This window comes from Megalobrama amblycephala, linkage group LG18 (genome assembly GCF_018812025.1).
Source record: "Megalobrama amblycephala isolate DHTTF-2021 linkage group LG18, ASM1881202v1, whole genome shotgun sequence".
Lineage (NCBI taxonomy): Eukaryota > Metazoa > Chordata > Actinopteri > Cypriniformes > Xenocyprididae > Megalobrama > Megalobrama amblycephala.
Genome location: NC_063061.1, coordinates 16,973,991 through 16,986,282, shown reverse-complemented (window position 1 = coordinate 16,986,282; position 12,292 = coordinate 16,973,991). Strand labels below are relative to the sequence as shown.

Here is a 12,292-nt window from a genome sequence, read left to right as displayed (position 1 = left end):
TTATATATTTTCATTTACTTTTCTCCTGATAAAGCACAATCAATACTGAAATATACTGAATTATATATTGTTACAATAAAAACATCACAAATATTTGTTTATTTATTTTATTTATTTATTTTAATTGTTTTAATTGTTAATTGTTTTAATTGTTAATTGTGAAAATTATGTGTCCCACTTTTCCTGATGTCACATTTTTGCTAATATATCAGAGAAGATATTGATGAATAAAGTCGTTATTTTTGTTTTGTTTTTGCGCACAAAAAGTATTCTCATCGCTTCATAAAATTAAGTTTGAACCACTGCAGACATGTCGACTTTTTTAATGATCTTACGGGTTTGGAACGACATGAGGGTGAGTAATTAATGACAGAATTTTCATTTTTGGCGAACTAACCCTTTAAATATTTATGTACGAACTCGTACTACATATCCCAGAATTCTTTTCTACCCATGCGTCAGTGCGCGATTAACCGGAAGAGACGTTATGGCTTATTTCTAGAAGGTAAGGAAGAAGTACTGAGTGATTGTTGTTATTTACAATGTTCTGTTTAAAATATGTGCTTTTTATAATACGTATAAATATTAATATAAATGCAAATTAAACTTTTAAAGTAATGCATTCGTGTTTGCCGAGTGTAGAGCTGATGAAGTGAAATCAGTCCTGTTAACACATGTGCTAATAGTATGTTTTGACTGATATTTTGGTCTGAATCTCTTCATCTATGCTACTATATTTCATTGTCGAAAGTTGTTGTGATTTCTCTTTTTTATTTAATGAAGTTTCTTGAATGCAGAAACATGCCAGTATTAATTTGGCTAAGAATGTTACGAGGTATACCAGCTCTGAAGTAAACATGATATTTATGTTAATTAACGAGACGACTATTCAGAGTCTGTTGTAATATTTACGCATATTTAGCTGTACATGGTAGTATAAACCATAGTATATATTTCTGACTTATTACATACTTTATATGGCAGTCCATGAAATGGACAAATAGGCTAAATGTTCCAAATAGGCTAAATGTATGATCATTTTAAAGTGTTTTGCAGTGTTGTAGTAGGTGAATATGATTTGAGGTCATTTACATTTACGTTACTTCACTTAAATACTGTTCAGGTTGTGGTGACAGCACAACTCCAGATGGAGACGGAGTCTGAGACGCTCTCAGCCGCCATGGCTAACACCTTAAAAGTGTCCGAGACCAGAGAAACCACTGCAGACCAGGAAGAAGACCGTTTCTATGATTGTGAGGACACGTTACTGGGAGAAGATGGACACGGTGACACTAAACGCACAGAGAGGGCTCGTAGCGATAGACTGGAGTCAGATGCCAGGACAGAAAAAGACAACAGCTTAGAAACTGAGAGACTAGAAAACATGGATGACACTGACCGGTTGTGTTTGGATGACACATCAGCAGAGGATTCGGAAGGGCACGAGGACAGGTCGGCTGAAAAGAGCCATGACTCATTAACAAGAGATCTGAGTCCTGGGAAAGACAATGATGAAGAGCAGGAGAAATGGGAGAGGTTTGTGGAGAGCGATGAGAAGAGGGAGAGTGACTCAGATTCAGAATTTAAAGAAGAAGAGGAGGTCAAGGTGACTGAGTTTGATGAGGAATACCTGCGTGAGCTGGAGAAAGACCTGACGGAAGAAGAAAAAGAGGTTCTCTTATTATTATTTTTCACATCTAGTTCTGCCTGTACCATATTTCTTGCCATTGTCATTGATGTGCTCTCTGTCTCTTAATATCTATTATTTCTTCCAATTACAGAGCAGAAGAAAGGAGAGTTTAGAGCTGAAGGAGAAGGGCAACATGCAGTTCAAGAGTGGCGGTAAGACAATGGCACTAACTTCTGTTTATATATGAATAGTTTACCAAAAATAACATTTTGTCATTATTTACTCACCCTCATGTTGTTTACCCATATGCTGTTGTTATTTTTTAAAGAAGAGTCTTTACACAGCTCTTTAACAGCTCAAAACACTGACACTTTACAGTTGTCACATCTGTCAAGCTCCATAAAAGACTCATAAAAAAACAACAATGAAAAACTTCATATAAGTAGTCTGTATAGCTTGTGCATTATACACTATCATTCAATGTGTCTGAGGTTAGTAAGTTATATATATATATTTATATAAGGATGCATTAAATTGATCAAAAGTGACCGTAAAGACATTTATAATGTTACAAATGATATCTATTTATCAAAGAATCCTTAAAAAATCTAGCATGATTTCCACAAAAAATATTAAGCAGCACAACTGTTTTAAATATTGGTAATAATAATAAATGTTTCTTGAGCAGCAAATCAGCATATTATAACGATTTCTGAAGGATCATGTGACACTGAGGACTGGAGTAATGATGCTGAAAATTCAGATTTGACATCACAGGAATAAATCATTTTAAAGGCACAATATTTAAATTTTCGCCACTAGAGGTCGCTTATTCAAAACAAAGGCGTAGCTTGATGACACTGAGATTTCGCTGAATCATGGGAGGTGTTGTCTTCACGTCTACAGCCGGTGGAAAAGAATCAGGACGGGTTCGGGCAGAAATCATGTTCATGGATGAGATCATTAATGTTACTGTAACATGAAGCAGAGCAGGGTCGAGTGCTGTGCGAGCAGAAACGAGGCCGCTGGAGCGATTGCTAATGAGAGACAAGTGCGACATGCAGCTCAAGAGCAGCAGAACTTTTATTATGCCACAGTCGCCGCTTCTGCTGGACAAGCGTATGTGGGGTAACACAGCACTGTTTTATCATAATAGATACATTTGTGGGTTGAAAGTTGTTATAATGCTACTCTATGTTCACTCGGCGGCTGCTATGAGACACTTGTCGCACACTGCAGTAAGATAGATTAGGGCTGCACGATTAATTGCACGAGATTGTCATGCGTGTCTCATCAGTAAAGCCGGTTCTGTGATTAGCGGTAAATGTCCATCACCTGCTTTCAAATGGAGCGGCACTTAATATACAGAGCCGTAGTTCGCGGACAAGCTACGCAATATCGTGTTCATAATCGCAGATGAATCGCTTTCGATTACGAACGCGATATTGCGTAGCTTGTCCGCGAACTACGGCTCTGTATATTAAGTGCCGCTCCATTTGAAAGCAGGTGATGGACATTTACCGCTAATCACAGAACCGGCTTTACTGACGAGACACGCATGACAAAAGCATGCGATTAATCGTGCAGCCCTAAGATAGATCGATATTAGGCATGGTAAAACATGGTACTCGCTGTAAATCAAGAAAACGAGATTTACTGTGTTGAGCTATATAACATGATTAGTTTTCTGTAGATGAATTTATCCATCCAAACAGTTGCTCACCTGTTTAATATAAAACACATAATAAATTAAAGCGTGGTCCACGAAAACTGGAACCGAGGGTAACGCGGGTATGATATCATTGATGGGCGACGTACGGACACGGTCCATGTCCTGGTTAGTATTGATTATTTATCTGGATTTAAACATTCTTGGAAACATTTGGGGTAATGTAAGTACACAAGTCTACAAAATATATAACACTGTTTTAGTGGTTTTTGGATATTTTAATCTAAAAAACTTAGATATTGTGACTTTAAAATATATCCAATTAGAAAACACTTATTTTAAATTGTAATAATATTTCATAGTATTACTGTTTCTGCTGTATCTTTGATCAAACAAATGCAGCAAGAGACTTATTTTGAAAATGTTTTTTTTTTTTTTTTTTTAATTTGAACGATATTGTTTCAAATCTGGACATAGAATGACACCAAAATGTAAGTCATTATGCATAATACTTTGATAATGAGTGAATAACAACTGAAATTTCAGTGTTCCTTCCAAACATAATCATATGACCTGAATATAGGCAAGTCTTATGAACTACTTTTATAACACGTTTCTGGTGTTTTTATGTTTTTTTTGTTATTTTTATGTTTATGTTATAAATTTTATGTTCAAAAATACCAAGAGGCTGAGTAAATAATGCCATATATATATATTTTTATTTTTACTTTTGGTTTAGCTATCCTTTGTTTTGTGAGGAAGCTTCATATATATTAAACATATTGTGTTTGTGGATGAGCTTCTGACATGTGATTGTTTCCAGAGCATGTAGATGCTGAGGAGTCTTACACGGCCGCCCTGCGAGTGTGTCCCGTGTGCTACAGTAAAGAGCGATCCATACTCTTCTCTAATCGAGCTGCTGCACGCTTTCATCAGGTGAACTTTTGCTTGTTTTGTACAGATACAGAATGTATATTTCTTTTTTTATTTTCTGGTAAGTAGGTTAGGTGTGCACTGTCTGTAACCTTTTAAAGGTTTGTTTAAAGAGATGTCCTCTGAGGACACATAGTGTTTGCTTAAAGTATTGCACTTAATAGATATAGCTTAAAAGTCACCATGGAATCAAAATTGATCATTTTAATTTTTTTACAGAAGTTTGCAGTGTTTATATTAACATTCTGGTTAATAGAGTCAGTGTTTTAAACTTTCCAGCTTACATTAAAATGAAATTTTCCTGCTGTATTTTGAAACCAGTCTAGTGTAAAAATATCTAGATAAAATCATTACTTTAAGTGCTCAACTTTGATTGTTTTTCTTCCAGTGTTTTTGTATATGATTATTCATAGTTTTGCATATTAACTTTATTCATAATTTCATCTGACAGGATAAAAAAGACAACGCTATCAGTGACTGCTCTAAAGGTGAGAGTATATCCTGCACACATTGTATTCTGTACCTAGAGAAAGTACAAGTCTCACGACATACATTTGCTGGCTATTTTTATGTTCTGTCTCTGATGTGTATCTTTATTACCTTTTCCTGTGAAAATGCGATTTGGAACAAAGACATTTCAGACAATGTGTATTGTTTTGTCATCCACAGCCATAGAATTGAATCCAAATTATGTCCGTGCCATTCTGCGGAGAGCAGAACTCTATGAGAAGACAGACAAGCTTGATGAAGCTCTAGAGGACTACAAAACTGTCTTGGAGAAAGACCCGGGCATCCCTGCAGCTAGAGAGGCCTGCATGGTGAGCATCTCAATGCCACTGGCCTTTTGACTCCTAAATGCCTGACAATCCTAGTTAAATATCAAGATTCCAGAAGTTTTAAGAGCTGAATGTTCTTGTGTGTGTGTGTGTATGTATATATATATATATATATATATATATATATATATATATATATATATATATATATATATATATATATATATATATATATATATATATATATATATATATATTTTGTTTTAATTATTGTTATATATCATCACGTTTAGTCTTATTGTTTGAATCTCGTTTACTTGATTATATTAATTTGATATTCTAATATCGATCTAGCTTACTGCAGTTTGCAACAAATGTCTCATAGCAGCCACCGAGCGAACGCACAGAGTAATGTTATAACATCATTTTCAACACACTCAAATGTATCTAATATGTTAAACAGCGCTGTTTTACCCCACATGCGCTTGACCGGAAGAAGCGGAAGTGCTCATCTGCGGCATTATAAAAGTTCCGCTGCTTTCGAGCTGTGTGTCGCACTCGTCTCTCATTAGCAATCACTCCAGTGGCCTCGTTCAGCTCCAACATCACATGATTCATATTACAGTAACATTACTAATCTCATCCATGAGAGGTGAAGACTACATCTTCCCTGATTCCGCACTAAATCTCGGCATCATCAAGCTACGCCTTTGTTTTGAATAGGTGACCTCTAGTGGCGAAAAAAAAATACTGTGCCTTTAAGAAAATTTACCAGCCAAAACTATTTTTTACCAGGCATGAAACAAGAACAGGCAGTTATGACACCAATATTTTAAATGCTAGTGAAAAATCACAATGCTCTATTCCAACTTAGATACCACCAAAGACATAACTATCGGACTATGTTTAGGAAAGTCATACGGGCATTTTTTGACATAATTTTTGTCTGTATTTTTTCCGTTCAAGCACAGGAAGGCATGAAAGAGAGCTCAACTATAGACTGTAGTTCATGTTCATGTTCATGTTCTCACAACGTTGCGTTGTTAGAATTTATAAAAATGTTACCGGCCTTCTGGTTTCTGATTCTCCAACACATATAGATATATATTACTCTCAATTTCTGCCCAGTAAAATATTTTAGAGCTATCCAGGAATTCCCAAATCCATGGAAATCCTTGTTGTTAATAAGCGGGTGATGTAAAATAAGAGGTATGTTGATGTGTAACGGTTTAGCTTATTTTAAAGATTGTTTTGTCTGTATTTTAAATCATTAAGTTATCTAGAGGCCCACTTGGAAGTTTGTTGAGGCCCCCTAGCAGGCCCTGGGCCCGTTTAAGGAACACTCATCCACATCATTAGGCGTGAATATTTTTATCATTTAATATACAGTACAGTCCAAAAGTTTGGAACCACTAAGATTTTTAATGTTTTTAAAAGAAGTTTCGTCTGCTCACCAAGGCTACATTTATTTAATTAAAACTACAGTAAAAAACAGTAATATTGTGAAATATTATTACAATTTAAAATAACTGTTTTCTATTTGAATATATTTCACAAAGTAATTTATTCCTGTGATGGCAAAGCTGAATTTTCAGCATCGTTACTCCAGTCTTCAGTGTCACATGATCCTTCAGAAATCATTCTAATATGCTGATCTGCTGCTCAAGAAACATTTATGATTATTTTCAATGTTGAAAACAGTTGTGTACTTTTTTTTTCAGGATTCCTTGATGAATAGAAAGTTCAAAAGAACAGCATTTATCTGAAATACAAAGCTTCTGTAGCATTATACACTACCGTTCAAAAGTTTGGGGTCAGTAAGAATTTTGAAAAGAAATTAAAGAAATGAATACTTTTATTCAGCAAGGATGCATTAAATCAATCAAAAGTGGCAGTAAAGACATTTATAATGGTACAAAAGATTAGATTTCAGATAAACACTGTTCTTTTGAACTTTCTATTCATCAAATAATCCTGAAAAAAAATATTGTACACAAATATTTTGTACAATTGTACACATTAAATGTTTCTTGAGCAGCAGATCAGCATATTAGAATGATTTCTGAAGGATCATGTGACACTGAAGACTGGAGTAATGATGCTGAAAATTCAGCTTTGCCATCACAGGAATAAATTACTTTGTCAAATATATTCAAATAGAAAACAGTTATTTTAAATTGTAATAATATTTCACAATATTACTGTTTTTACTGTATTTTTAATTAAATAAATGTAGCCTTGGTGAGCAGACGAAACTTCTTTTAAAAACATTAAAAATCTTAGTGGTTCCAAACTTTTAGACTGTACTGTATGTGTAAAATGTATTTTAAAATGGCATGATCTTAAATTCTCAAAAATTCTTAAAAATCAAAAGTCATTATTGACTTCATAACAGCCTCAAAATTAGTTTTGTTTTTGTACAATGAAAGAGAGCACATGTATACAGGTTTGGAAAAAACAAGATGTATAAATGAAACGAATTTAAAAATGTATTGTCTCTAAATTTCTATTTCTCTTTCAGCGGTTGCCACGACAAATTGAAGAGCGCAACGAGAAGCTGAAAGAAGAGATGATGAGTAAGTTTTTCTTTTTGTACTTAAAGGATTAGTCCACTTTTAAATACACTTTTCCTGATAAATTTACTCACCCCCGTCATCCAAGATGTTCATGTCTTTCTTTCGTCAGTCGAAAAGAAATGAAGGTTTTTGAGGAAAACATTCCAGGATTTTTCTCCTTACAGTGGATTTCAATGGCTACCAACAGATTGAAGGTCAAAATTACAGTTTCAGTGCAGCTTCAAGGGCTTTAAACGATACCAGATGAGTAATAAGGGTCTTATCTAGCGAATCGATCGGTCATTTTCGAAAAAAATACAACCGTTTATGCTTTATAAACAAAATAACGCACTGAACGTACTTTCCGCTTCCGCATTCTTCATAACGCTTACGCTGAATGTTCTACGCCTTCCCTATTCTACTTCCGGAACGAACGCGCCGCCAGTTTAGTTTTTTTCCGTAACTTGAATAGGGAAGGCGTAGGACATTCAGCGTAAGCGTTATGAAGAATACGGAAGCGGAAAGTACGTTCAAGGCGATATTTTGTTTATAAAGCATAAACGGTTGTATTTTTTTCGAAAATGACCGATCGATTCGCTAGATAAGACCCTTATTACTCATCTGGTATCGTTTAAAGCCCTTGAAGCTGCACTGAAACTGTAATTTTGACATTCAACCTGTTGGTAGCCATTGAAATCCACTGTAAAGACAATAATCCTGGAATGTTTTCCTCAAAAACCTTCATTTCTTTTCGACTGACGAAAGAAAGACATGAACATCTTGGATGACATGGGGGTGAGTAAATTTATCAGGAAAAGTGTATTTAAAAGTGGACTAATCCTTTAATATATTTTTGTCTGTCTAAGGTCAGAAACACTCTGACAAGATGTGTGAGATTATTTAATTAGATTCATTTATTTAGGGCAATTTATTAATTTATTTATTTAATGAAAAAAACATGCATTTTTTTTAATGGTCCTTCCGTTTTTTTTAAATTTAGGGCTGTCTCCGACTAATGATTTTCGTAGTTGACTGTTAGTTGTTCATTTAAGGCATTAGTCAACTAGTCAGAGGAGAAATGCTTAACAAATTATCAAAATAAAGGAATGCATATAAACATAAATATACATTATAAACAAACAAATAAATAAATATACAGCAAACTAAAAAACTTAATAGAGAAATATCAATGCAATCATAATTAATTAGCCTTAAAATCAAACGAAAGATTTTCAGAGGTCAGAACACGAAGAAAATAAATATACATAAACCAATAAATAAATAGCAGCTCCGCACTCCGCAAGAGCACTTGGATATGTGCCTAATATTACTGCACATTTATCTAGGTTAACATCAACGTTAAAGTGAATGACCATGTAAAGTGGCTATACGTTACTTAAATGTTTGAATTGTTTGAGGTCACATGTCACCTTTTTGTGGTCATTCTTTACCCTGCCGAAATGTTTCCAGGCTTTGGATTTTCTGCCTGACATATTACTGCATGGGACCAGCTCTGTACATGTGAATTTTAATAAAAATGCACAGTGTCCTCCTCCTCTGTATCCTGAGCTGAATACTTCTTCGGCAAATGTAATACATTTGCCCCCCCCCCCGACCTATGATTTGGTAACACTCATTAGGCTACAGAATTGGTGATATTCAATGTGTCATCAGCCTGAGAGTTTTAGTGTAGCAGCACTTTTCATTTTGAAGGTTGTCTGGAAAAAAGAAATACACTTTCTGTTAAAGGTATTGCTATTAGAAAGTTCTAGTCAGATCAGTTAATTAGTTTATTTCAAAGAGTCCTTATAAACCAAAGAATCTTGGCTTGAAAAACCTTGTTGCATAAATCACGTTTTAAATCTCTAATACAGACTTCCTGATTTTTTTTTATATTTACTTGACCATAAATTACACTGCACTGTATGTTTCTCTAGTAAATAGGTAAAGCAATATGATAACTAGTGTAACATGGATGTCTACAATTTTCTCTGGTTTCCATGTTCCTTGTTATTTTTGCCATGCTTTCTCAGAGCACATGCTGGTGTTGTCTGTTTCAAGGTATTAATAATGTTGTAAACACTATGTTTCCTCTAAAGATCAGATTTCCAGTTTGAGGTCAAGATTGTTGTCAGGCTAAACTAGCTCACAGTGAAGGGTGTTGCTGTTGAACACTTCATATTGATCTCACTGCAGTCCCAGAGACAGAGTCATGGGACAAAGCTCTCCATAAGCACTTTAGAGTATTTAACCTTTTTCAGGCCAAGAAACTTGTTGGCAGAGAGTTGGAGGAGTGGTACATAAAATTGAGAGTTGCATTTGTCGCCTAACCAGTATTAATGTATTTACACGCTTAATTCATTACAAATCCAATAAAATTTATTTTATTTATTATTGATGTACAGAGTCATATGTGACCCTAGACTACAAAACCAGTCATACGTAGCATGGTTATATTTGTACCAATAGCCAACAATACATTGTATTGGTCAAAATTGTCAATTTTTCTTTTATGCCAAAACTCATTAGGATATTAAGTAAAGATCATGTTCTGTGAAGATATCTTATAAATTTTCGTACCGTAAATATATCAAAAAATTTATTTTTGGGAGTGGATATGTATTGCTAAGGACTTCATTTGGACAACTTTAAAGGCGATTTTCTCAATATTTTGATTACCCTCAGATTTCAGATTTTTAAATAGTTGTATCTCAACCAAATATAGTCCCATCCTAACAAACCATACATCAATGTAAAGCTTATTTATTCAGATGATGTATAGATGATGTGACTGGTTTTGTGGTCCAGGGTCACAAATGTACTTTACATTTCAATTTTATTTAACGCATTTAAATGAGGTTGTTTCAAAGGCATGAACAAACATTTAGCTTAGGTTGTGGTTGATGTTAATACTGTGATATCAAATAATAGTAATAATAATATATATATCGTGGTTTCTACAAAAATATTAAACAGCACAACTGTTTTCAACATTGATAGTAAAATGCTTCTGGAGCATCAAATTAGTATGATTTCTAAAGGATCATGTGACACTGAAGACTGGCGTAATGATGCTGAAAATTCAGCTTTGCATCACAGGAATAAATTACATTTTAAAATATAATAAAATAGAAAACAGTTATTTTAAATTGTAATAATGTTAACTGTATTTTTGATCAAATAAATGCAGCCTTGGTGAGCAGAAGAGACTTTTTTCTTTGTGTGTGTCACGTGTGTGTGTATAGAGTGCCTCAGGGACGCGTTTTTGTAGGCCAACCCGGAAGTTAGTGGCGCACGGGTTCCCTTGGTTGAAAGCCTATGCGTTTTTCCCATAGACTTTTGGAAAATCACAGAAAATAAGCTTTGTGTTTAACAAAGGGTTATGACACTTACACGTTTTGTCTATCAAGATAATCTTTACAAGTTAAAACAACATTTATACATTTTAAAGCCTAAATAAAGTCGTCAGATATAAAAAGCTAACAGTAGGCTATAAACGGACTACAGCACACCATGGTCGCGGATCAACGTCGTCACCACCAAGCTTCCTCAAACTGTATTTAAAAAACAACTTTATTTAAAAACATGCTCGCTGATTATGATCTGCGCTGTGTATGAATACTTATCCACTTTTTCATGACAAATGCTGTCCAAATGTCCCATTTTAATGATGACGTCTAAAGTCCCCGCCAAAGGAAGTAGTCCCTTTTAGCAACTTGTTAGCAACCGCCGTTTTTAAGACACAATAACGTTTTTTTAAAAATCACAAGTGGGTTATAACTGGTGTGATTTATGTCATAGATCAAAACGTGAAAGTATTTAGAGGCTTTGTTAACCACAGACCTTATTTCAGGCGATTTAGCAAAAACCCATTCAAAAAACCCATAGACTTGACGACGTTGGAACCGGAAGCCCTAAAATGCTAACTCGCTTCCGGGTTTTGCCTACAAAAAATGCGTCATCCCTGGGGCACTCTATTGAAGAGCCCAGCAGTATTCTGAGGTTTTTTTTTATTTTTTTTATTGGCAGATCATTTATTTGTTTTCTCTTTTTCTTCTCAGGTAAGCTGAAAGACTTGGGCAACATGATTTTACGACCCTTTGGTCTCTCTACCTCCAACTTCCAGGTCAACCAAGATGCCAACACAGGATCCTACTCCATTAATTTTGTTCAGAATCCCAATAACAACAACAGATAGCAGCAGTCTAAAGTCTGTTATTACAGTGATAAACTGTCAACCACCCCATTCAAGTGTTCGGACTATCTAGTCATATTCCCTGTCTGCGCTAATTCATTGATGCATTTTTGCAGAATTTCTTGTCACAGACAAGTAATATAAGGCATTTCCATTAGATTTGGCCAATTACATTATCGGCTCATGTCAGGTGGCTTTTAAGTCTGTATTATTTAGATAATTTTTTTTGGCATGCAGTGAAGCTGGTATCGGTGATCCACAGACTGTCAGTCCTGAGCAATGAAAATAATGGCCTTCATCACCCCAACTTGTGCAGTAATCAACCTTACCTGCTTTCACATTAAACCAGCAGTTATTTAAGATCCTGTCTGCATTGTGACTTTTCTTGGATGTACTTAATACATCATGATTTATCAAAGAATACAACACACAACTTGGTACAAGTCAAAAAACAGGTTTAATTTCATAAAGAGATATACATTTAATACAGTAATAAAACAAATTTATTCCCACGACCACCATCTTCATATGTAT

General features: G+C 34.7%; 2 protein-coding genes across 2 annotated transcripts in view; both read left to right on the top strand.

Annotated features, from left to right (window-relative positions):
* Positions 1-12,292, top strand: part of LOC125252666 (serine/threonine-protein kinase pim-2-like) — a 681,247-nt gene that overhangs the window by 100,542 nt on the left and 568,413 nt on the right. The window lies entirely within an intron of this gene.
* Positions 382-12,118, top strand: ttc1 (tetratricopeptide repeat domain 1). The gene is made up of 8 exons (XM_048166144.1): positions 382-505; positions 1,124-1,672; positions 1,782-1,842; positions 4,123-4,235; positions 4,684-4,720; positions 4,902-5,050; positions 7,530-7,584; positions 11,625-12,118. Exons 2-8 carry the CDS (start codon positions 1,148-1,150, stop codon positions 11,759-11,761), a joined length of 1,077 nt encoding a protein of 358 aa, XP_048022101.1. The 5' UTR covers positions 382-505; positions 1,124-1,147; the 3' UTR covers positions 11,762-12,118.